General features: G+C 52.3%; 1 protein-coding gene across 1 annotated transcript; it reads left to right on the forward strand.

Annotated features, from left to right (window-relative positions):
• The first annotated feature begins 14,521 nt into the window (after positions 1 to 14,521).
• Positions 14,522 to 21,858, forward strand: LOC136060186 (BPI fold-containing family B member 4-like). Its single transcript, XM_065754519.1, has 15 exons — positions 14,522 to 14,633; positions 15,109 to 15,226; positions 15,332 to 15,436; positions 15,642 to 15,797; positions 17,038 to 17,101; positions 17,415 to 17,478; positions 17,801 to 17,892; positions 18,246 to 18,428; positions 18,658 to 18,711; positions 19,199 to 19,366; positions 19,449 to 19,516; positions 20,727 to 20,769; positions 21,161 to 21,224; positions 21,444 to 21,520; positions 21,670 to 21,858. Exons 1-15 carry the CDS (start codon positions 14,522 to 14,524, stop codon positions 21,856 to 21,858), a joined length of 1,557 nt encoding a protein of 518 aa, XP_065610591.1.
• The last annotated feature ends 1,779 nt before the right edge of the window (positions 21,859 to 23,637 follow it).

Consider the following 23,637-nt stretch of genomic DNA (forward strand, 5'->3'; position numbering starts at 1 on the left):
TGTGTGATGAGGAGGTGTGTGTTTGGGACCGTGGGGCAGCCAGGTCAACCCTAGGGCTGCATGGGGTTGGTTTTGAGCTCTGCTGTTAAAAGCCAGCACATGTCCTTTTCTGCTGGGAAATTGAATCAGGAAACTGCTGTACACCTTGTGAGACCGCGTGCGCCGTCCTGTCTCACGTGCATTGCAACTAAACTGAAACTGCAGTCTTCTAAGTCAAATGCTGCTAAGATTTCCAATTCCTTACATCATTTCTGTGCCCCTGAGATGGGGGACAACCTCGTGATCAACTTAAATGACTGCATCTTAGAAAACATTGGTACAATCTCTGGTTAGCATCCTTTTTGGGGAGGAAATAACAGTGAGCCCAACTCAATCCCATAGATTTGGCGTAGCTACTCTGTTACATGGTACAGTATATGCTGTTAAATGCTCACCTGTGGAGCAATCCAGCCTTCCTTAGTGTCTTAGTTGTGTCAGATATTGGAAACGTGAACAGAGTGGAGGAACCAAAAGCTCACTTCTCCATTCCCTACTGCTGTTTTACTTGCAGGTGGGCTCGTGGGTGTTTTCTAACTTTTATTGTTCAATTGTTTTTTTTTTTCAGAATCCCTGGTTTGCAATGACAATTCTTACTGTAACTGTTGAAAGCCTTCAAATAAAGGCCAAAAAACTTGCTCATGTCATATCGCGTCACTGCGTGGTGGGGCTGCTTGAGATATCAGGCTCGTCTGGTGACCATCTTAATTTGCATACAAGGGACAATAGTGTGGTCTTAACAGCACTGCTGGGATAACTCTGTGTGCAGAACTTTAAATCAAGGGTTGGGGCTCCTTGGCCAAGTAGAGATTGGGCTTGGAGGGCTTTGTGTTTGGGCATTAGGTCAGGTAGGTGTGTCTTGTAATGAGAGTTGGGCAAGTGTAAAATATGTCACCAGCCTAAGGTCTGGGAGGATGGATGTGCTTACATCATCATTAAGACAATCTCTGCCTTCCCATCGCAGAACTGAAGGGGCTGGGAGTGCCTTGCGGAGATCACGGAGTCCAACCCTGTAAAAATGTTTTTGTTCCCTCAATAACAGAGAAGGAAGGAACAAAGTTCAGCTTCAACCTGGGCGTTTTCTGAGATCAGAGTTGAAAGCAATTTTGGCTTTGGTGGCACAAAGGCCAATTTCTCTGCAATCAGCTCTCCCCTCTCAGCACTGCTGGATGGCTTTGTGAACCGTGGCCCTTATACATGTGTATATATCTTGTATACATGTATATGAGTACATAATATAGAAAATACTGCTTCATCCACCAGGACCTTGTTCAAGTCTATGGGGCTGGATGATGTGCATCCCAGTGCTCAGAAGGAACTGGCTGAGTGGTGGCTGAGCTGCTCTCTGTGTTTGAAGAGCAGTGGATGTGGATGGGCAGAGTGCAACAGCTGCAGCAAGGACAGATGCTTTGGAATGCATGTTTTGTGTCTTGGAGGTACACCTTCAGACCCTTACTGTGTAATGGTGATGACATTCAGGCTCCAGATCCAACAGCAGTGCAATAGCTGCAACCTGCAGTCCCATCCCAACTGCTTCAGCACAGCTTTGATTAGCAAAGGACGTTCGCAGCACAACTTCAGAGTTTCAAAGTTCCATAGGGGCTCTGAGTGCAAAATCACTGCATGTCTGCGTGCTGCTTTCCAGCTGGCACATGTGAACAGCCCGTTTCTGAACGCTGCAGGGTATCCCTTTTGCAGTGCTTCTTTTTGCAGGTTTGGATAGACTTTTTTGCAGTTCTGCCTGGCAACGTAAAAGGTTATGGATAATATTAGCAATGAAGACTTTGATGTGGGGAGAGGACTGCTGCTGACCGCAGGGATTCGAAGCTCAGGTAACGTTGTTGTCCTCTGGTGAACGGTGAGGGCTGAGGGACAGTGGTTGCAAAAGTAATTTCCTGATTTCCCATGGGGGAAAGGACACAAACTCATGGGACTAAACTTCATTTATTCTCATGGGCAGCCCACTGAGGCAGCTTTCCTAAACCAAGCACAAGGTGATGAACGAGGGTCGAGTGCTGGAGAGCTGCAATTAGACCATGGTGTCATTGGGGAGCTTTGGGCTTAGGCTCTTTGTAGGTTCTCTTGTGCTTCTTGGTTTTCTCAGAGACTGGGCATGGTATTCCTGGACATCAGTGGCAACATATGTGTGGGACCTTCTGCCTGCCCAGGGGAGACAGAGATGCTGTGGCCTTGGATTATGAGATGCAGGTGGAGTTATGGGATGTGAGTGGATGTCTTATGCACGTCTCCTCTTGTGTTCAGCCCCCTCTTATTCCCTCCTGCTTTCTACCCACTCTCAGTATTGAAACCCACCTTCTATGTTCTCCTGGGCTCTTTTTTCTTTTTCTTTTTTCAGTGCTGTGCTGGGTTAGATGGACACCCCTACCTCTATTCCCCTACAAGCAAAATGTTTGCTGTGAAACACGTGGAGGCTCAAACCCCAGTGCTATTAGTTGAAATACTTCTTCTCTTCCAGATGCTCCTGGGGAACTGGTGCCACCAGATAAAGCTCATTCCTGAGCTTGAGCTTGTTGCCTCCTGCTCGGCAACTGATAAGGGAGCTGTGATGCTTGCTTGGCCATGAAATAACACAGGCAAACTCCAGTAAGACAGGTCTCAGCCTCTGTTCTATAATGTGTCTGTTGCACAATGGTACCGGGCTATGCTGCTGGCATCTTAATGTTGCCTTCCCTCCAGGTAAAAACGACCTGTACCAAACTTTCAGGCTGTGGGAAATGTGAACTGGGGAGAAAATGTGGAAGAGGCTCAGCTGATGTGTGCCCTGTGAATAAATGAAGCTTTTGAAAGGGGGAGAATGAATGGGTACGGGATCAGCTCCCATTACAGGGGCATCCCCTGGCGGGGTGGGGTCACTGGGGCAGGGAGGCTCAGAGTGCTGAGCCTGGGGAGGGGAGCAGTGCTGGTGGCTGTGCTGTGCTAGCCCCTGGGATGCTTGAGGGCTCCTTGGTGCCTGCACGAGCTGGGCATCCTCCTAGGTCTTCACCTCCCTCCATTTCTCAGTTTGGATTTCAGTCCTATTCCTCTGCCTTTTCTTTTAAGTGTTACACAACCCTCATTCCCAACTTTCTTCCCAGCACTCTCATTCTTATTTACAGTCCCTGGCTGTCTCTGTATGCCTCTCCCTCCTGTCTCATTCATTTTCTCAGCTCTTTTCCCCTTCCTGGGGCTTCCCATTCCTTCCTCCAAAAGTAATGCCTCCTATTTCGCTGCGTTGGCCCGCGAGGTGGAGGTTGGCGGAATGGCAGTAGAGGTCGCACCTTCCGTATATCCAAATACTCCGTTACATGTTTAGAAGCTCGCGGTGGTGACGGTGTTAAAGAACAGCGTTAGGCAGCTGAGAATTTGCTCCATCGAAGCGCATCGTGCCGCTCTTCGCATCCTTTGTAGCCTGAAACAAGCCAGGAGGCATTACTTTCGGAGCGGCGGTACCACCAGGGGGCGCTGTTGGGCCGCGTTTCGCCGCCGTCCGTGCGCGGGGTTCCCCGCGTGGTTCTGCTTCGCCCCGTGGGCGGCTTTTGCCGCTCCTGTCCCTCTCCCCGTACGTTGATGCCTACGGGCAGCAGTTCGTCCCTCCCTTTGCCTCCTTTTTCTCCCTTCGTTCGTTTTCTCTGATTTTCTGCACGTTTTGCCTCTGTTTTTAGCCCGGATCTGTCCTCCTTCGTGCTGATGCTTTCGGATCTCCTAACCCGGTTATGGTGCCGCTGTATCCATCTCATTGCTGCTGCATCCTGCTTCTGTCGTGAGCTAGCAGTGAGTCTGTTTGCACAGTTGTGTAAGGAAGAGTTTGGGAGTTCCCAAACTGGTGTGACCCCACAGCAGTGGGGCGCTCGCTGTGCCCTAGGCAGAACATCCACTGGGGACACAGCATGACCCTTAACACCAGTGGATGGAGCTGTGCAAGGCACATGTGTCCCAGTGTCCTGCCAGGCGTGTCCCTGAGCAAGTGACATCCCTACAGGCGTTCAAGCAGGGTGGGCCCTTTGCCCTGACCTGCTGGGGGGCAATCAGCCCACGATGGAGGAGCTGGAACTGGGTGATCTTTAAGGTCTCCCTCAATCTAAGCTGTTCTGTGAAGTGATGTGACAGCTCCAAGTGCTCGTGGCAGCTGATGCTGCTGTGCTCCTGGAGCTTGTTATTGGAGCCAGTGGACAGCATTCAGTGCTGTGTGACGTAGGACAGCGGGGAGCATCAATAGAGGCTTTCATGAGACGTGACTTGCCGCCTATGGAGGACCAGGGGGGATCCATGAGAAGAATGCAGAAGGAACAAAAAGTTTTTGTGCAAGCTCCGAGCGAGGCTGATGTGATGGAAACACGATGGGTGAGCTCATCCATCCTGTCTGTAACGGTGCCCCGCGTGCTGGAGCACTGCTGCTGCAGCTTTGAGCTTGGCATCTGCCTCCAGTGCATCTGGGAGGAGCTGAGAGAGGGGATGTAGGCAGGTGGAGGTTAGCCTTCCTCCCATGCTGTCTCCCTGTTCTCACTTCTATCAGTTCTGCTTGGTTTGGTTTTGCCTGCGGATTGCTGAGTGCTGGCATCACTATGCCAAGAGAAAACCCACAGAGAGGCGGCTGGTGCCTGCGGCCGTGTGTGGTTTACACACTTCTGTTGGTAGGAATTGTGCCTGCTGCTGCGAGCTGGGCTGAGCCTTTCTTAAAACATATCTCTTCTGTACCGAGCAGACTTGTTTTGACACCTAATTAAGTTAATTTAGGTGGTTTAATGCAGTTCAGCAGCAGCTGAAATCATGGTCTCCCATCCGATCTGATATATCGATTCCACCAGTGCTTTGTCCATAAACCTCTTCCTGTCTCTGTGCAGATGTAATTGCATTTGAGAAAGGGAAAATTATATCTGTGCCCACGCACCCGGAGTGCGTAATTACCGTGCTGAAATAGCTCCGAGGTGAGGTGAGCTGAGACTGCCCCAGGGACTGCAGTTTCTCAGCTCTTTCCTCAGTGGGTTCTGAGCTGCCTTAGAGCTGTCTGCTCCTATGGCCGTGGTCAGGAGGGGATGGCAGAGGAACCACTGTGCTGTACATCAGCCACCAGCACCGCCGGGCTCGTGTTTTTGGGCTCAGTGTGCAGCACCAATGGGACCGACAGCCCCGAGGTGCTGCTGGCAGCAAATGACACTGCTGGAGACAATGGGGGATGCTCTCTGGGTCTGTGCAGAACCCAGCGCATCCTTTGCTCCCCTGGAGCACTGTGGGCTCCTGCTGGTGAGGCCGTGGTGGGTGAAGTCCTCCCAGCAGAAATCCGCTCCGTGGGGCAGAACTCCAGCAGTGCGTTCTGCCCATTTCCTTACAGAGCTATTTCTGCTTTTCAGATCAAACTTCTCCCAGAACCCTCGAGAGCTTCTGCTCTGGAAGCAGTGTTAAATGAAATCAATTCTGAGTCCACGGGGATGTTTCTTTCCCCGAGGCCTTGTTAGCCAAAACCCAAAGCGCAGAAACCAGGAGCAGTGTGTGTGGTTCTGTTCGGTTCGTTTGGGTTTCTTTGTTCTTTTTTTGCCCCCCTCTGGAACAATTTAAGTGCCTGCCCTTTGCTGAAGCAGTAACACATCTGCCCGTGTTAATTCATAAAGCCAGGTGGGGGGGCCCACCACAGACAGCTCTGTGCATAGATGGCCCAGCGTTGGGTCTCAAAAGGAAATCAGTTCCATGTCTGCTCTGAGCCTTGCTGGTGCTTCTCCGCCCCTCCTCCCGATGTGTGTGTGAGTTTTGAGAGGTTCCTTAAATTCCACAGAGTTAATACAACGCAAAATGGGATTTTTTTCTGCCCACCTCAGCACGCCGTCGGTGATTAATGCTGCGAAGCAAAACCAGCAGCAACCAATTCAGCCCTGCAACGAGCTGTGGGCTCCAGCTCGAGGAGGAATGCTTGTTTATTTAACAGCATTGTTTCCTCCTGCCGGTCCTCTTTCAGAAAATAACCCACCTCTACGATCCTTCTGCCCCTGTGGCCGCCTATGGCTGCTGATGGGATTCACAGCTCCATCATCCCCTCTCCTGCACCCGCACAGGGCTGAGCTGTCCCGCCGAGCAGATGCAACGTACCAGTGAAGGAATGGAGCAGAGGAGAGGATCCGTTCTTTCTTTGCAGAACGGGAGCACTGCTCTCCTGGTGCTGCTCAGAGCACAGCCCGACATGCAGGAGGAGCTGCTGCTGCTGCCCGACCCTGAGCAGTATGGATGGGTTCATCCACATCACCCTTTGTTCTAAAACTTTATTGTTTTAAGGGGGAGAACTGCATCCGCTCTTGAGTTGCAGAGTTGCGGCTGCGAAGCTATCAGGAATTGCAGATACGGATTAGGCAGCTTGAATGAGAGGTGTGTTCGGTCACCTAAATCCTATTGGCACCGTTTGAGCTTTGCCTGGGTAATTGATTCACATGTAAATCGAACGGATAAATCCTTTTCAGCTAAAATACGCTCTCTTTTACCCCCATTTCTTTTCTTCTTTCTCTTGAATGGCGCAGGACTGTAATCTCGCAAAGAGAGTCCTTTGCCAGGAGGGCAGGAGAAGCGCGGTCCGTGTGATGCTCGTTTCTTGCATTCCTCACCTGTTAATGTGCTGGCTGCTGCTCTTCTGGCCCCTCACCTGCTTGTGCAACGTTTGTGCGTGTGCCTTTATTGCTCTGAGTGCGCGTTAATTAAGGGCAGAGCACAGGAGAAATCTCTTTCTTTTTGGCCACAGAACGGAATGTTGTTGTGAAACGGGTGCCCCTCTGGCACGCCAGGTTTGTTTGGTTTGGGGATCTGCACAGAGGGACTCAAGCTGGTAGAAGGAAAAGAATTCGTTAGCTCTTTGTTTTGAGGGCATTCAAAGCTTTATTTTTTTCTGTAAGGCTTCACCAATGTTCCCTTATAAACATGGCTCTGACAGAGGAACATCACCCGAGCCTTCCTCCCATCGCAGCTCCATCGAATCAGCAGTGCCACAGCTGACAGCTCCCGGAGGCAGAGCTTTAGAGTGCAGCCCGGCAGCCCCTCACCCCACATGTCAGTGATGCCATCTCTGACCCTCTTTGGTCTGCAGTTCTCAATGAATGTCAGTGGGGGTCCTTTTTTCAGCGTGGAGGGATTCAATGTCTCATCTTTGCACCATCTTCACTTCATCAAGCACCGTTCTGTCAGACTGCCCCTCTGCTGCTGTCTGTCGTGCAGCAACAAAATGTTGGTGGGAAGGTCCAAGCTCTACTGCCACGGCACCAGCACCCAGCTCTGCCATCGTGGGCCAACGCCTTAAAATAGGAGGCATTACTTTCGGAGCAGCCCTCGTAAAAATCCGGTTTGCGTGTACAGATAACGAAAAGCTCATTTTAATCTTGATTGTCCTTTTAAATTCAACCAACGACAAAAAGAGGGCAAACGAGAGCGCAGAGCCCGTGGGACGTGGGACCCCGTGTCTGTGCAGGTGACACGTGGGCCTGGTTCCGTGGGAACGGCTGTGGATCTCCCTGAGCCCTCACAGTGTTGGTCAGGGATCTGTGATGGAGTTTTACACCTTTTGAGGATGAAGTATGGGAGCAGCTGTTCCCAGATGTGGGCACCTCCAAAAAGCGGTGACGTGACTAAGGGGCGGTGGGGAAGGGCGGCGTATTTCTTGCTGGTGAGAGAGGGCTTACAAAGGTCTGGTGAAGGGATGGGATCAAAGTTTGCTTTGTGTTGAAGGTCTGATTCAGCTCTGCCTGTTTGAAAATTCGCAGGCAGTGTGTTTCTGTCAGCTGGCAGTAGAATCTGCTCTCCGTGCACCTCTGTGAGTGTTCAGGCTGCTTTGGGATCTAATCAATGCCCCGGCTTTGGAGATGCCCTTTGGCAGCATATCCCACATTTGAAGCATCCATGTGAAAACGCATTTCCTCCTGTCCCAAATCCCTGCTTGAGCTGCTTATGCCGCAGTCCTGTTTGCTGGAGGTGTTCTGCTGATGTGATTTCTTTCCCAGTGCTTCGCTTCTGTCTCTGCTTATCTCCCTGCTCCCCTCTGTGCTGATGCTGTGCTGGGGGCACTGGAGTGGGAGGGCTTCATCAAAGAGCAGAGCATTGCCCTTTGCTTCCCCTAATGGTGTGTGGGGGTCTTGGAACCCATGAGGTTCCCTTGGCTTGGGGCTGAACCGATTTGCTTCTGCGTTTGTATAACAAAGGATGCTGTGTGCCTCCTATCATCGCTGCCAGCTGTTGAGCATCAATATTTATAGGTTTTGTTATACATCTGCTTGCATCTCCGTTGTGTATATGGAAAGGGAAGGGAAAAAAAAAAGAAAGCCAATAAAATGGTTCGTGCCCACTCACGCCGCCGTCCAGAATGTGAATTTCTCTCCCCATTTCCGCACGGGGTTGCCATGAATGGGGGACTTGTGCCTGGCTTCAGAGCCCAGCTTTGGCTATTTAGAAAACATCCATTCCATAAATCATATGGGGAGCAGCTGCCGCTCTGCACAGAGCCAAGATGCGTCGGATAAAATACTGCTCAGTCCCTCAGTTTGGTGGGGATGAAGTTGCTGTAGCAGAACGTGGTTACAGAGTGTTGTTAATTCACCTCAGGGCTGCCTCTAATAGCACAGCACTGTTCCCCTGTGATGGTGTGAGCGAATGAGATGGGTGTTTTGATGTCAGGAGGGATGTAAGGAAGGTTTTAGGAATCAAAGCTTTGACAGAGAAATCGCTGCGGTTTGTGCTGTGATACGGGGAGAAGTCCCTGCTCTGTGGCTGCTGGAAGCTCTGGCTCTTGCTCCTGGGGGACTGGAGGTGGTTCTGTCACAAATCCTACAGCAGCTCAGCCTTGAAGGAGGTGCTGAGCACCGATGCTGCTGAAGGTGACCATGATGGCTGCTGTGGCTGAGTTCGGTTCATCCTTGTGTGGTTTTCAGCTGGGTGCCAGCCCGGGATCCTGCTTGTGCCCAGCTCCTGGCTTACAGCTGCTTGCATCCAAGCAAAATGGCTCAGGAAATCTGTCTGAACCACTTGACACGAGGCTCAGTGCCTTGCATAAATGCCACTGGTGTCACGTTCAGCAGCAGGGCATGCTGCCTGCAGCCGTGGTACTGCTGCTCTGACACGATGCTGTCCCTTCAACCTAAAGGGGAAGGAACGCAATGGGGAGAGCTGCACTGCTTCTCGGACAAGGAGCCGGCATCTGACCAGGGCCCTGCTTTTCTCCTTAGAAAATGAGGTTTCAGAATGTCTCATCTCCTCCTTGTGCCGTGGTTTGGCTGAAAGAAGTGAGAACTGGGTGGGTCTGCAGGCATCACCATGCTGTGGGTAGACAGAGCTGCTGTGCTGCTGTGCTGTGTAGGGTCCTTCAGCGTCCAACCCCATGTTGGACCCTGGGTGGGGATGAGCAGAGGGAGAATACAATACATATTACAACCCCTGGTCTGATCAGCTCCTGAGCCTGAGCAGCACAGCTCTGCATTCCGCGCAGTGCCACTGATGGCCGCGCTCACGTTAACCGTGCTCCTCCCAACAGCCTCCACTTAACAACAGCTTCTGCTGGAAGAAAAAAAAACTGTGTGCAGAGCGAGCAGAGCTCTGTGACTGCTGGAGCTGACCTCGGTGTGATGCACGAGGGCTGCAAAGCACCGTCATTCAATGAGAGAATTTCTTCTGAGCTGCGCCGCACCGGCTCAGAGGATCTCAGGGCTGAGTTTTCGTTTCGGTGATGCTACAGCAAATGAGGAGTTGGGTTTTTTGATTCGGGCTGCTCCAAATAAACCTCCTGAGTGCTCCCCTCCCGCACACGGAGCTGCTGCTGGGGCTGCTGGGTTCGGTGCTGTGGCGGTGCTATCGGTGACTGCGTTGCACGGCAGCTCCCTGCTGACGGCGGCCGCTTTGATGCCACTCGGTGCAAAGCACATGAAAAATCCTTAACTTGGCTTCGAAAGTCTCACTAAAAAAAATCCCGCCGGGACTTTGATGTTGAGAAGATGCCGCTCAAAGTGCTCCAGCCCTCTGAAGCCCGCCCGCCCTTATCTCAGAGGCAGAGCAGCAAGTGGGTGCCTCAGGCAATAAAACAGCAGCAGCAGCAAAACTGTGCGCTGATTATTTATGGTCTGAGCATCTGCAGGAAGGAGAGGAAATCGGCCGAGCCCTGCGGCGCCCTGAAGGACCCGGCTCTTTGTTTTGGGGGCTGTCAGTGGCTGCGTGCTGACCTTTTGCCACCGTGCAGCCGAGCGATGCCCCGAGGCGGGCGCTGGGGGCGAGGGGGCTGCACCGGTACGCAGCAGGACTGCTGGTGGCTGCATGCTGTATGACCGCCCTGTGCCAGCATTCCCCACGTCTTGCTGCTGCTGTTGTGTGAGTGAGGGAGTGAAATTGGCCTCAAACCAATTTTGGTTTATTATTGTTTTGTTTTAATTTTGTTTTAACTTCACTCAGCAGTGTGGCACGCCAGGGCCGGGTGCGCGGTTCGCTCCCGTGTGCTATATTTGTTTTCCAGGGTGATGCTCGGTGCTCTGCAATGTGTCACACGCTGCACCAAATTGCTTTTCGCAGTTAAGAGGGAATTAAACCATCTCCTTTTTTTTTTGTCTATATTGCATTTTCGTGCACAGGAATCAATCCGACCCCACTGTGAGCTGGCTTAGTAAAGCTACCCTGCCAGGGACTGAGAAATAATTTTCTGCACAGCATTCCCAGCCCCGGTGCTGGCTCAGGTGGGGTAAGCACGAGTGCACCCGATGGCAGCAGGATGCACAACAGCTCCGTGCTTTGGGTCTGGCCGCGCTCCCCGGGGCCGCTCCCTGCCCCGCCGCTCCGCACCACAGCCCCGGGCCGGAGCGGTGCGCTGCCCGGCGGCCGCAGGTTCGAGTCTCGCCTCCGCACATCGCGTGGTGAGCACTCCCTTAGAAACAGGCACTTGTTTATGTCGTGACTAGAGGTAGAGCTGTGATTTACCCTCAGAGGGATGTCTGGACAACGCGCGGCGTTAATTCTGCCTACTGTGCTGAGGATGTGTCCAGAGACGCCGTGTCCTGTCTTCATTAAAAGCTGAGAGAGATGGAAGGCTGAAATCTGTACTTACAGAAGACGTATGTGTGTAATATCAGGCTGCTGCTAATTCTTCCTCGGGATTGATAGGGAACATCAAGGACAAATTCACTCGATATTGTGTTTCCTTCTGTAAGTGAAGCTTCCCTGAAGCTGAGGCGAGACAGAAACATGACTTGGTGTCTGCACTGCTCTCTTTCAGTCAAATGGAAATAACTGCCTTTATTTCAGAGGTCTCTGTTGGCACTGTGGTGCCGATGCTTCCTGAGACAATGGAATGGACAGAAATCTATTTTCCTGGCTGGAAGGAAAGCAAAATAAATAAATAAATAAATAAACCATCAAAAACCAAAACAAAAAAACAACAAAACACACAACAAACCCAACAAATTGAAAGAATGAAGAGTGAAGAGGAATTGAGGTGTCCACAAAGTTCACAGTGCAGGTGATTGGAAGTGATGGGGGAAAGGCAGTGATCGCTGCTTGTGTAACACACAGCACTGGCTCTGACTTTGCAGGACCCGGGGCTGTGCGTGCCCCAGGTGTGTGTGTGTCCCTGTGTGTGTGTGTGTCCACGAGCTGCAGCTTGCCATGCAGCACCTGGTAACAAGGTTTGCATCTTTTTGGTTTGATAACATTCAGCTCGTCGTACTTCACACCTTGGAAAAAGATGGTTTCCTGTCTATAAAGCTCCTGGCAATGCTGATCTGCTGTTTATCTTTGTAGCATCTGTGCTGTGTGCCTGTGCTCAGCTGTGCTGGGCACCCAGCAGCCAGTACTGCTGTCCCTTGAGCTCATCTTCTCCCTCGGGGCTATCTGCACATCCTTCCTGAGGTTGCTTCTACCTCTTGAGTTCTGTATGTAGGAAACTGCACAGGTGAGTGATCAGACACAGCCGTGTGGAGGAATGCCTCTGACGTCTGCCCGTGCATGGCATGCTGCAAGCCCTGTGTGTGCAGCAAGCAGAGAGTAACGTGTGCCCTGGGTCAGCATGAACTGGGGCTGCCCTGAGGCTCAGTGCTATGGGTGCTCTGCACCCACTGTGTGTGAGCGTGGCTGAGGGTTTGGTGCTGGGATGGAGCCTGGCTCTGACCTCGGGGCTTAGTGCCCTCGGCTCTGCTCACATCTCTGAGAGTTTCCAGGTCCTGCTGGCCCAGATCTTGCACCTAGAAGTGAGCTGCTTAACCTGGCTTTGGGAAGATTCCTTCACTGCGATCTGAGCAGTGCTGTAAATAGGATGGAGATAAAAACCTGCTATGCAGAGCTATGGGCAAAGCACTCAAGAACATTGCTGCATGTGGTCACTGGCTTCTGGGCAGCAATGGCTGATGCCCATCACAGTGCCGAGGCCTCCTGCAGCACAGCCCCTGCTGCACACACCGTGCCCTGCTCCCAGGAGAGGGGAGGGCCAGGCAGCACAGCTGGTACAGCCACACTTGTGCTGCTCTGGAACAGGGCTGGGAGCTCACAGTCACCCTCTCCATTTTTCCTCATCCTTCCCCAGTTGTTGCTCTCGCTGCCTCACTCCATTCATTTGCTGTGCTGTTTCCACACCCGAGTGCTTTCTCCCTTTCCGCAGCGCTGCTCCCTTTGGCTGCCTCCTTTGTTTTGTTGACATCAGAGAAATCACTTTCCATTGACATTTGAGTGGAGCAGTTCCATTCATGCCCGCAGCAGCCGCTCACCACCCCCACGGGGAGCAGGCAGTGTTTGCTCAGGGCAGTGCTATCGCAGGGTGTAATTTGTGCCACCGGGTTTAGTTTTTTCCCCTCGAGAGACAGCGCTCAGTTTATGAGTATTCTTAATAAGGAGTTTCTATTTCCCCTTTGAAGGAGTTTTATGGGCTTTCTTTTTATTCTCCACATAACAATAAAGCAGTGTTGTGCTCCCGCAGCCGGCGTGTATCAGAACCATAAAATCCTGGTGGTGTTATTCAGAGTGGGGCAGAAAAATACTCCGTGTTTTCATTCAGGTTGCTCTCTCTTTTATTTTAAGACACGTGTGTGGCTCTCCCTGAGCTCCTGCGGTTCTTAACGCTGCAGAGAAGAAAGTGGCAGATTTAATCACGATGAATAACGCATATTTGTTTGCTTTAACACCGCTCTGCGAAGCGCTGCGGGGCTGCTCAGGGCATCCTCCCCTCCATGCACGTGCAGTCCCTCCGCAGCCCTTCTGCTTTCCAGCGTTTGTGTTGTGATAATCTCTTCCCGCGTTCCTTGCGATGCTTCATTTTAATCTCTATTCCCTCGTCACTGCAGAACTGAGCTCAGCCTTCCTCCAAGTGACACCTAAAGCACTGCCGCGAGGGGAGAATGAGATCCAGGTGAGAGAGAGGAGGGAAGCGTGTGACTGAGCAGAAACCTGCAGAGAGGAGGGACACCCGTGCTGGGGCACGAAGCACGCTGCGCTCCTGCAGCTGATGCGTGCTGATCTGTGCAGGCCTCGTGGCTGCGAGGCGTTGGGAGTTTGGATGGTGCTCTCCCAAAGGATACCACCTACAGTGGCTTGGCTAGCCTTGGTGGGAGCACACGGCCGACCCTGAGGGCAGCAGCGTGTGTTCCCCTGCCAGCTGCTCCCTGGAGCGATGCTATCAGCCCGGCTTTGTTCCACTGCATGCAGCCTCACCTCACTGCACAGCGCTGAGCAAAGCACCGATAGGATCTGCCCGGCCTCACACAATGGAAACTGCCACGGCAGCCAGCCAGGGCCCGTCCTCAGCCCTCCTTCGGGCTCTGCTCTCACAGCATCGCTGTGTCACACTGATGCTTGCTGCTGGCTTTGTGCATTTCTGTACAGCTGCGTTTCTCACTGCCTCTCCTTGCAGATGCAATAGGAATCCATTTGAAGGTCAGTCCTAACAAAGCCGATGCTTATCGGCTTTCTCCAAGTCGCTTTTTTGTTGTTGTTGTTGTAAGAAAACCATTTTGCAGCGCTGCATTTGAAACATCAGTGAGCACTAAAAATCCCACAGCTCCCCGGGGTGGGGTGATCTGCTCCTCCCACCCTGTGGCCCCATCAGCCCCTGGTGTGACCCATGTGCTGCAGTAATTCTGACACTTCCCACAAAAGAGTTTCCTTCAAGCTCAGGGATCCCACAGGCTGAGGGCACATTTTTAAGGCATAGAGGGCAAAAGTGATGCTCATGTGAGTGCCCAGGGCCGGGAAGGGAAGCAGCTGCTGGGGAAGGCAGCAGTGACGTGGTCCTGTGTAAATCAGCAGCGTGGCAGCTGGGTGTTGCTGGCAGAGATGCAGGGGGTGCCCACTGCTGGGATGCGACAGCTGTGAGGAAAAGGTGTGTCCAGGTGGAGCCGAATTTTATATAAGGGTGGCTGCTGGCACAGCAGCTGCAGCACCAAAACGGAGCAGGCAGGAGCTGGGTGCTGAGCAGTGCAGGTGACAGCAGGGCTGTGTCTTGCAGTGCTGTCCCTGTCCTTCTGTGCTGCTCATGCCACTGCCTCCCCCGCTGCAGGACAGGATGAAGCTGCTGAAGCTTTTTGGAGTGGTCTTCTTCTGTGGGCTGCTCTCACCCACCCAGGGGGTTTTGTCTGGCCTGACCTGTGCTGTCAGTTCCACGGCCGTGCAGCAAGGTAATGGGAGTGGTGGTGGTCCTGTGGGGTTGGTACATGGCATAATCCCTGTGTGCCATCATCATTGTGTGGTTCCTTGGGGCTGTGGGAGCCATCGCTGGGTTTGCTGGGAGAGAGATCTTCTGTCTCCAGGGTTTGGGTGGCTTTCTGCACCAAATGGCCATGCAGAATTTTAGGATTCTGGATCCTTTCCTCTCCTCTTTGTCTTTGTTTTTGTTTCCCTGCTCGAACAGCTGAGCTTTTTGCCCACAACCACAGTGGAGCTTAGCAGCCATCTTCACATGTGCAGTGCTCTGGTTTGGTTCTAGTTGCTTCTATTCCAATAACAGACCAAAGGAAAGCAAAACCAGGAGCGGGCAGCAAGTGGTGGGCTGCAGCTGTGCCATGCTCCTGCCCACGTGTCTTCATGGTCGCTGGGAACGGCTCACGCAGCAGTTTGGGGAGAGGGGGGAACTCACACGGGGCTGTTTTGCAGTGCTGTATGATGCCATGATTAAGAGCGGGCTCCTCCAGGACCGCCTGCAGGACCTCGTGCTGCCAAACATCATGAGTGACGGGGGTGTGCTGAACTCCCCCATCATCATCATCACAGGGTGAGCAGGGCATGAGTGGGGTGGGCATTTCAGGCTGCTCCCTGGCAGCACCCAGCCCTCGGGGTGCTGTGTAATTTTGTGATGGCTGTTTGCTGGTTATTGTAGGCTGCACCTGGAGCGCTCCTGGCATCCCACGCTGTCACTGACACTGCTGCCCGGGGTTGGGATACAGTTGGTCACCTCTGTGCGCCTGGATCTCAGTGGCAATTGGTGAGTGTGCACGGCTCCGAGGGGTCTGGAAGTGTCACACTGCACTGTGCTTTGTGTCCTGCGTGGGTTCCCCTATGATAAATCCCCAGGTAGCAGAGGATGGCTTGTGGCCCTTGCCACAAACTACTGTGGATAGAGGTTTTTCTGGGTGTCTCTGGTGAGTGGAACAGCTTCCATCTCTCTGCCTCTTGTTTGCCTCTTGCAGCTTGACTGGGCTTCTCTCCGAGATGATTGCTATCTCCGTGGATGTGACCATTACCACAAACATCAAATGCACGAATTTTGAGTCTGGTGCAGTCCAGGTCATTGTTGATGACTGCTTCTGCCTTCTTGGTGCTGTAAAGATCAAGCTACTCTCTAGGTGAGTGCTTGTGGGTTGATATTTTCCATTGCCCTGTGCTTTATCCCATGATCTGGAGCAGCTGCCAGTGCTGTGCCAGCAGAGACAGGGAAGAGATTCCTTTCCTGCTGCCAAGGTTCCTCAATGGAAAATTGGCTGTTGGATGATGAGAGTTGACCTGCCTTGTCTGCCCACAGGCACATTAAGATTTGAACTATGAGTTTTTGCATCAATTCCAATGCAGTTTTATTAGACCTAACAAGTGGACTGATATCCTAGAGATACTAAACTGAATGTGGGAGGGATTGTTCCAGGAAAGCAGCCCCACTGGTGTGCCCTGCTCCATGCCCCAGCCTTGGCCTTTGGCTGCTGTAGCAGAAAGATGTTGGACATTTGATCCATCGGTCTGACCTCTGCGGGGCTGTTTCCTTTAGCTGGTTTTGAATGACTCACTTTTCAGATACACTGAATTTCTCCTAATCAATTTTTTTTTCACTGTGTGTTTTGGCACCGTGCATTTAATTTCCATCAGTGCTGGTTTGGAAGGCTCTGTGTGAGCCAAGTGCCCACCCACTCTGGGGCTCACAAGCTGGACCTTAGCAGGGCGAAGGTGATGTGTGCAGGAGGGGAGCTCCTGTGCATGGGGTGGGTATGTGCATGCCCAGGTGGTTTTGTGGTGGATCCTCAGATGCATCTGCAGGGAGAACTCTCCCATAAATAGTGTGCTGCACAACGAGTCCACACCACCTGCGGATTGCAGCACTGCTGTGTGTTCAAGCTCAGTAGTCCAGAAACGTATTGATTCTCAAGCTAAATGTCTCTGCACTGCCTGCAGGCAGCATGTAACCCAGAGTGATCTATTTAGCAGCAGTGAGGGAACGCTTCATAGGAGATTTCTCCTCTTGTTATTCCACATGTAGATTGTTTGTTTCCCATAACTAACATGGAATTCACAACTTTACCTCCCCTTAACTACAGCACCGATTTAAATACCAGCAGGAGATGGCCAGGCTCAGGATACACTGGGAGAAACTCATTCTCTGCCCACAACTGTGTCCACACAGCCTGAGTGCTGCAGCCATGAGTCCAACCCTCCCCTCTGTGAGGCACACAGCCCTTCTGCTTGCGGTGCTGGGATGGAAACACGGGGCTGGAGATGTGTGGACAATGAGAGTTTTCTGCTCTGCTGCAGTGCCCGGGAGTTGTTGGCTTTTGGCTCTCATACATTCTCTTTTGTTTTCTTTTTTTCCCTCCTTTCCAGCTTACTGTCCCTGTCAGTGCATGACATTGTGCTCAGCCACCTGACAGTGACTCTTCCTGGTTTGGTAAGCCTGAAATCTGCCCTCTTCCCATAGCTGAAATGGGGATAACACACTGAAGGCTGTAGCGAGCTGCGGCGTGCCCACGCTTTGCTCCCACAGTGGCAATGTGCAGTGTGGATAGCCTGGCTGCTGCTGGTGCACTTTGCCTGCAGTGTCCTCAAGCAGCCTGTGTGGGCCCCAGGGGACCTCTGCCACCCCCAATCCCTCCCAGTGCCCACTGGCTGCCACGTGGCTCTGTGCTAGGGCTCGGAGCCATCGGGGCTGCCGGGGCCACGGAGGGCACATGTGAGCTGCCCTGTGCTGTCTTCTATCACAGTTGTGTCCACTGATGGATATCGTCTTCAACATAATGAACATTCAACTCCTGAGCACTCTGGATGGTAGGTCCTGGTGGAAGCCACTTGTGCTCTGGTGGTGGGATGTGTGCTGTCCTGTGCTGCTAACCCTGTGCACTGGGGTTCTGAGCTCTCCAAGATCAGAGAATGACTTTGAAGGAAAGCATCCCAGAACCTCACATTTCAACTCTTACCTTTGGGCTATATTCCACAGAGTTGAATTTGGGGACATTTTGCCAGTGTTGAGTGGCGGCAATTTTACAGAGCACCCCAGAGATGTGGATGCTCAGGGTGTGTTGCTCCCTCTGGATGGGGGCTGGGAGGAACCATGCATACCCTGACTGTCACCGATGGTTTCCCCATGCAGTGGTGATCCCAATTGGCTCAAAGGGGATGGTTCACTACCACCTGGCTGGCTCGCCATTCACCTCTGGTTCATCCCTGATGATGGACTTAGACGTAAGTTAACACTGGGTATCAGTACTCGGTGCACCCAGGGCTTCTTTCAGCACAGACAGAAGGGCTGTGCTGATGAGCTGCTCTGGGAATGCCAGCTAACTGCTCCAGCCCCTGTCCAAACCCATCACCAGGTGATCGGGTGCTCTCTTTTGCTTTATTGTCAAACTTGCTGCATTCTGCCCACGCTGTTTGCAAGCTGCATGGGAAGAGCAGTTGCCCCTGCCCTTGCACTGCCTGAGGCTGTGCTGCAGCATTTTGCCTTTTCTGTGCACTCTCTGTGATGGGTGAATGCTAAACCAAGACAATGGATGTATTTTATACTGCTGGGGGACCACATTGCCATTTGCTCACAGGGCATGGTGCAGCAGAACGGAGGCAGCATCATCCCCCACGACTCGTACGCCTCCGCCTTGCCCCTGCTGGACTACTTGCTGGACAAGTCACTGGTCATCGGCCTGCGCCAGGGCTTCCTCAGCTCCATGCTGGCCCTGGTACTCAAGATCCAGCCGCACACCATCCCCTGCACAACGGAAGCTGTGAGTGCCATGATGCTGCGTTGCACATCAGCAGCCCCTCCTGCTGCTGGTGACTCTCACCTGAATGAGTGACCGGCACTGCCCTGCACTGGGGCTGGGGGGGTGCAGGGGGGCTTGGGATTGGCCCAGGAATGTGAACCAAGAGGCTGGGAGCAGGGCATGGGGAGCGGGTGGGCGGTGCTGGGACCTGCAGCGTGCCCACCTGGGCTGTGCGCTTCTCTCTCTGCAGTTCTCTGGGGCCAACCAGATGAGAGATGCCATCATAGCCCTTTTTCCTTCTGGGGTGAGTGATTTTGACTGGAGCAAAGTCTTGGGTAAGGTTTGAGTAAGTCTTGCTGGGTCCCAGGCTGTCTACACAATGCACCTGGGCCATCTCTGGTCCTCTGCTCCCTGCTCCTGTCCTTGGGGATAGAGCTGCTGCATGGCAGCAAAGCTTGGTGCTCTTCTGCATGTGGCCAGCTGCTGTCAACCTCCTCCAGTGCTCCAAGTGGGGGAAATGTCTTTCCTCATGGCTCACTGGGCTGAAAACTGCCCAGTGTCTCTCCGCTGCTGCACACTGGAGACACTCTGTGATGCTGCAGCTCCCAGCGCGTGTCTGCAGCCTTGTGGTTCTATTTCTCTCTCCTGCCTGGATTTGTTCCCTGCACTTGTGTAAATCTGGGCTTGTCCAAGGTCTGCATGACCTCGGGGGAGCCCTACAGAGCTGTGGGGCTGTGTGGGTCTGTGGGCTGGGGTGTGGGCAGCCACCTTTGTGTCCCCCATCCCCACAGTGCACCAGCTGCCCCGCAGCCAGTCCTCTGAGCATCCGAGTGGATGTTGTGGGGAGCCCCATCCTCCACTTGGAACCCAACAAAGCCACTGTCGAGCTGTCAGTCCTGCTCCAGGTGTTTGTTAAGCGTCCGGATGGGTCCGCCGTCAACCTGCTGCTCCTGAAGGCAGTAAGTGGGACACGAGGGGCCCGAGCTGTCAGCTGGGGATGGGGCTGTGGCATGGCCTGACCCTCTTGCTGTCTGCTTGCAGGACCTCAGTCTGAACGTCCGCCTGTCAATCGCCAAGAGCAGCCTGATGCTGGCCTTATCCCTGGGCAGGTAGTCTGTCCACCCCATGGTGCCTGGCCTGGGGCTCTGCTGAAGCTCAGGGTGCAGGGTCCTGGTGTGGGGATACAGGAGCAGGAGGGGACTGCTGGTCCCAGGGGCAGCACATCCCACTGGGACACCCTGAGCAAGGTGGAAGCAATGGGAGCAGGGCACAGTGTGGGAGTTCAGCCCCATTTCAGACTGCTGGAAGCCACTCCGAGGCAATGTCACCTGTGGAGCTGCTGTCTCTGGGCATTTTCCAATATTTGTGTCCCCTGGATCTTCCCAAATCTGAGAATTTCACACGTGGCTGATGGCACAAAGTAGAGGAGTACTGCTCATCACAGCATTGGGAGAGTTTTAGGAGCTTTAGTGGAAGGAAATTTGTGTCCATTTTATAACTGGGAGTGATGAGGCAGTCTGAAAAACTGTAACAGCATCAGCTTGACTTTGATCCTGGGCAGCACTTCCAAGTGCCTGATATTGGACAAGAGTGATAAAGGAGCAAAGGAAAGTGCTATCGTTAGTGCCAGTCAAGGTATGATTAAAGATTGGGAAGCATTTCTTACAGTGTGAGGTCTGAGGAATTCAAGCCATTTACCTTGTCAGAGGGTTAGATTTAGAAGCAACATTGGCACAGCCCATATGCAGTGATACAGACAATGGAAATGCATCAAAGGGCCTTTAATTCAATAGACAAAGATTTAACAAGATTCAATGGAAGCAGAAGAGAGAAATTCAAGGGGAAATAAAGCAGAGGTTTTAGCTATGGAGATAGCTGTGTGATTGTGATGATAGATTGGGAGCTCTAGCAGATTCTCCAGAGCTCATGATCCTTATGTTTGGGCTGGATGTTTTTTCTAGAAGCTCTGCTCTCAGCTAAACAGAAGCTGATTCCTTTTCTAAGGTGAATAGCTCCTTGGGCACTGGAGGGGAGGTGGAAGCCAAGAGCTTATGTGTGCGCTGTTGCAGTGCCATTTCATTCAAGCCAGTGAGAATTAAGGTTTTAATGCTGATTTATTGTTTTTCTTTTGCTCTTCTGCTCTCTTGCAAGTGTGGCAGTGTCTGCTTTTTATGACTGAACGCTGCAGTCCCTTTAGGAACGATGCTCATGGGAGTCCCTTGCCCATGAGTAACACAATGCTGGTGGTGTGGGGGCTGGGGGCTGAGCTCCTGCTGCTGACCTGCTGTCTGATGTGCCATTGGCTTTTCCTTCCTGCAGTGCTTCCATCTTCTTGGAGTCATCAGACGTTGGCATCAGTGATGTAAGTCCCCCACCAGGAGGACCCTTTCCATGGGGTGTGGTGCCTGTGTGCTGGGGGGGGGCACTGAGAGGGGGTCTGAGCTTTCAGCTGTGGCTCCGCATGCTGTGGCAATTCTTTTGCTGCCTATTATTATTATTATTATTACTATTATTATTATGCCTTTTCTAATATTGCAAATGCAAAGCCTGAAATCTCTGTTTATTCACCCCTGCTTGAGTTAAGCTCACGCTGAGCCCCAGATGAAATGTTACCCCTAGAACTCTTCCCAAAGGAAGCACCAAATACAAACTGAGAAAGAAAAGTAGGTTTGCTTAAAGAAAAGGCCGTGTGCTGGGCTGAGCTCTCTGCTGCTGCGTGCGTTGCTCATGGTGCTGTTCCATCTCTGCCTCAGATCTCCAACCTGAAGCCACACTTCATTAAGCTGCTGGTGCAGACGTACATACCAATCATCAATGGTAAGGAGCCTGGGGCAGTCCTGAGGTTGGAACCACGGTTGAGGAGAGGGGATGCTGCACATATGGCGAGGGGACTGCTGTGTCCAAGCTGAGACTGCAGCTGCATGCCCACCAGCCAGCTCCCAGCACTGGGGGCTGTGTGTCCCTGCACTGGGGGCTGTGTGTCCCTGCACTGGGGGCTGTGTCCCTGCACTGGATCAGACTCTGTCTGTCTTGCAGCTGAGGTAGCCGCCGGGGTGCCCCTGCCGGACGTGTTGGGAATTCCACTGCTAGGGGCGGAACTCCAGATCTTGTGGGTGAGTGCTGGCCGTGGCTCTGCCCTCCCATAGGCATCGGTGTGAGTTGAGTTGCTGGGGTTGTTTCTGGCACGTGGGTCCTGCTGTGGGCACGATGCAGAGGCAGAAGTTGCCGCTGGGCTGGAACATCCTGCAGCCCTCTGATGCAGTGCCACACAATGTGCCCCGAGTCACATCAACCTCTGAGCTCTGCAGTGAAGGTCCTGGGTCAGCCTGATGCCAGCAGGGTGAACAGGAGCCAGCAGCATGTCCTTATGGCCAAGAAGGCCAATGGTGGCCAACAGGCTGACCAAGAGCCAGCACTGTGCACTGGTGGCCAAGAAGAGGCTGGGCAGTGACATGGCCACATTACCTTGCAGCATGTGTTGCTGATCATCATATGAGCCATACAGGGTGCAGGCAGCTCTGGGCACAGCCCCGGGAAGAAGGAGGGAGGAGGTCCGGCCAGGATCAAGAGTTGGGACCATCATTATCTTCTTTCCTTTCCTAAACGTACTTCAAGATTCTTGGTAATATTTAAGGCACTTAAATTAAGCTGGCTCACGTGGTACTGAGATGCTTGCATAAGACAACACCAGATAGGCAGCTCTGTGTACAAATATTTATTTAGAGAAATTAGAGTGAATTAGAGGTCACAGTTGTAGAATTGGCACGTGTTGATGCAGTCGAATTGTTAAATGAATTCATTGAAAATTTCGTCTTTGGGAAAGTTGTTGTCAATGTAATGAAAAAGTGGACTTTTTGCATGTGGTTCTCCATGGGAACATCACTATCCGTGCTGAGAAAAGTCCAAGGTGCTGAGCAGGAGCTCAAGGGACATTTGTCATTAATTCCTTTAATAATAAACATTCTTCATTTGTCAGTGCTCAGAAGGAGGTTTGTGATGCTTTTGGGGATGCCCCCCTGTGCCTCCTGCTGGAGGATCTGGTCAGTGCTATGTTGGGGTTCGGTTTGAAATCTTCCATCCCAAACTCCTAAGAACAACACCCCTGGATTGCCAGTGGCTCCTGCTGCTGGGTAACCCTCTGTTAAAACACAGGTAGAAAAACACAGGTAGAAATTCAGAATGAAACTGAATTTCCAACCCAGCAGGTGTCAGGTCTCATGTCACCCAGGGTGCCCTGGGCTGGATGAGCTCTGAATGTCCATTTCCTGACACAATGGTGTGGGTCTGGCAGAGCCAGCCCAGTGCCAGGAGGGGCTCAGGGCACGGTGACCCAGGCCCCTTCCTGCCAAGCAAATAAATACTCTTCCTACAGCAGATTATTCCTCTTGGGAAGCTAGGTTAAGATATATTAGTCAAAGAATGATGGTTGCAGCTCTACCAGCAAACTTTTATTAGGAACAGTTCCTGCTATTGCCAACCTCAGGCATTAAAATCATTAGTCAGGTCCCCAGGACGGGCATAGAAACCTTCAGGTTTTTTCACTCCCTGCAATAAATCACGCTGGCTTGTTTTGTTTCCTTTCCTATCCCCAAGTATCTGAAATATGAGGTTTTCAAGTGCTTTTCAGCTGCTCCGAAGGCTGGAAATGATGTGGACAGAGAAAGCAGATGGATGTGTAATTAACACAGCTCCATGGGCTGGCTGCTGAGTGCACAGCGAGCAGTGCGGGTGCTCCTTCTGGGCAGCACACGGGGACCCTATGCCCCACCAATGACATGGGTGGCACCTGACAGGTGCTCCTGTCCACCCACTCTGCTACAGCTCTGCCAGAAGCATGTTTTTGGAAACACAACCAGCTTCCAGGCTAATATTAGAAACCATTGTACAGGTGATCAGTGATTTTTTTCTTCCTTCTGGCCCAGCTCGCCAGCTTTTTGGTTCCCATAGTAACACTAGAAGCGAAGGGAAAGCCATGAAGTATCTGTGGTGGGTAAGGGTGATGCTGTGCTGCATGGGGCTGCCTTGTGCCTACAGGAATTAGTGGAATGTCAGTGTTCCCTCGGTGAAATCTGAGGCCTGGGCATTCGTGCTGGCACTCAGAGATGGAATTCATCCATCTTTTGGTACACTGAGGGGAGAAATAGTCAAGACCGTACAGGAGAATGCGATATTAAAGAGAAATGTTTAATTAAAGCACGGAACATTGTTAGAATCCATCCTCCTTGTACAC

Source organism: Cyrtonyx montezumae, unplaced genomic scaffold (assembly GCF_038088225.1).
Source record: "Cyrtonyx montezumae isolate F1298 unplaced genomic scaffold, pur_monq_1.0 scaffold_9, whole genome shotgun sequence".
Taxonomy (NCBI): Eukaryota; Metazoa; Chordata; class Aves; order Galliformes; family Odontophoridae; genus Cyrtonyx; species Cyrtonyx montezumae.

Excerpts from the sequence above, each read along its gene's own strand:
- LOC136060186 (XM_065754519.1), top strand. The coding sequence starts at position 14,522 with ATGAAGCTGCTGAAGCTTTTTGGAGTGGTCTTCTTCTGTGGGCTGCTC. Across the intron at positions 17,102-17,414 it reads CAGTGACTCTTCCTGGTTTG|TTGTGTCCACTGATGGATAT; the intron begins GTAAGCCTGAAA and ends CTTCTATCACAG. Across the intron at positions 18,429-18,657 it reads TCCCCTGCACAACGGAAGCT|TTCTCTGGGGCCAACCAGAT; the intron begins GTGAGTGCCATG and ends CTCTCTCTGCAG.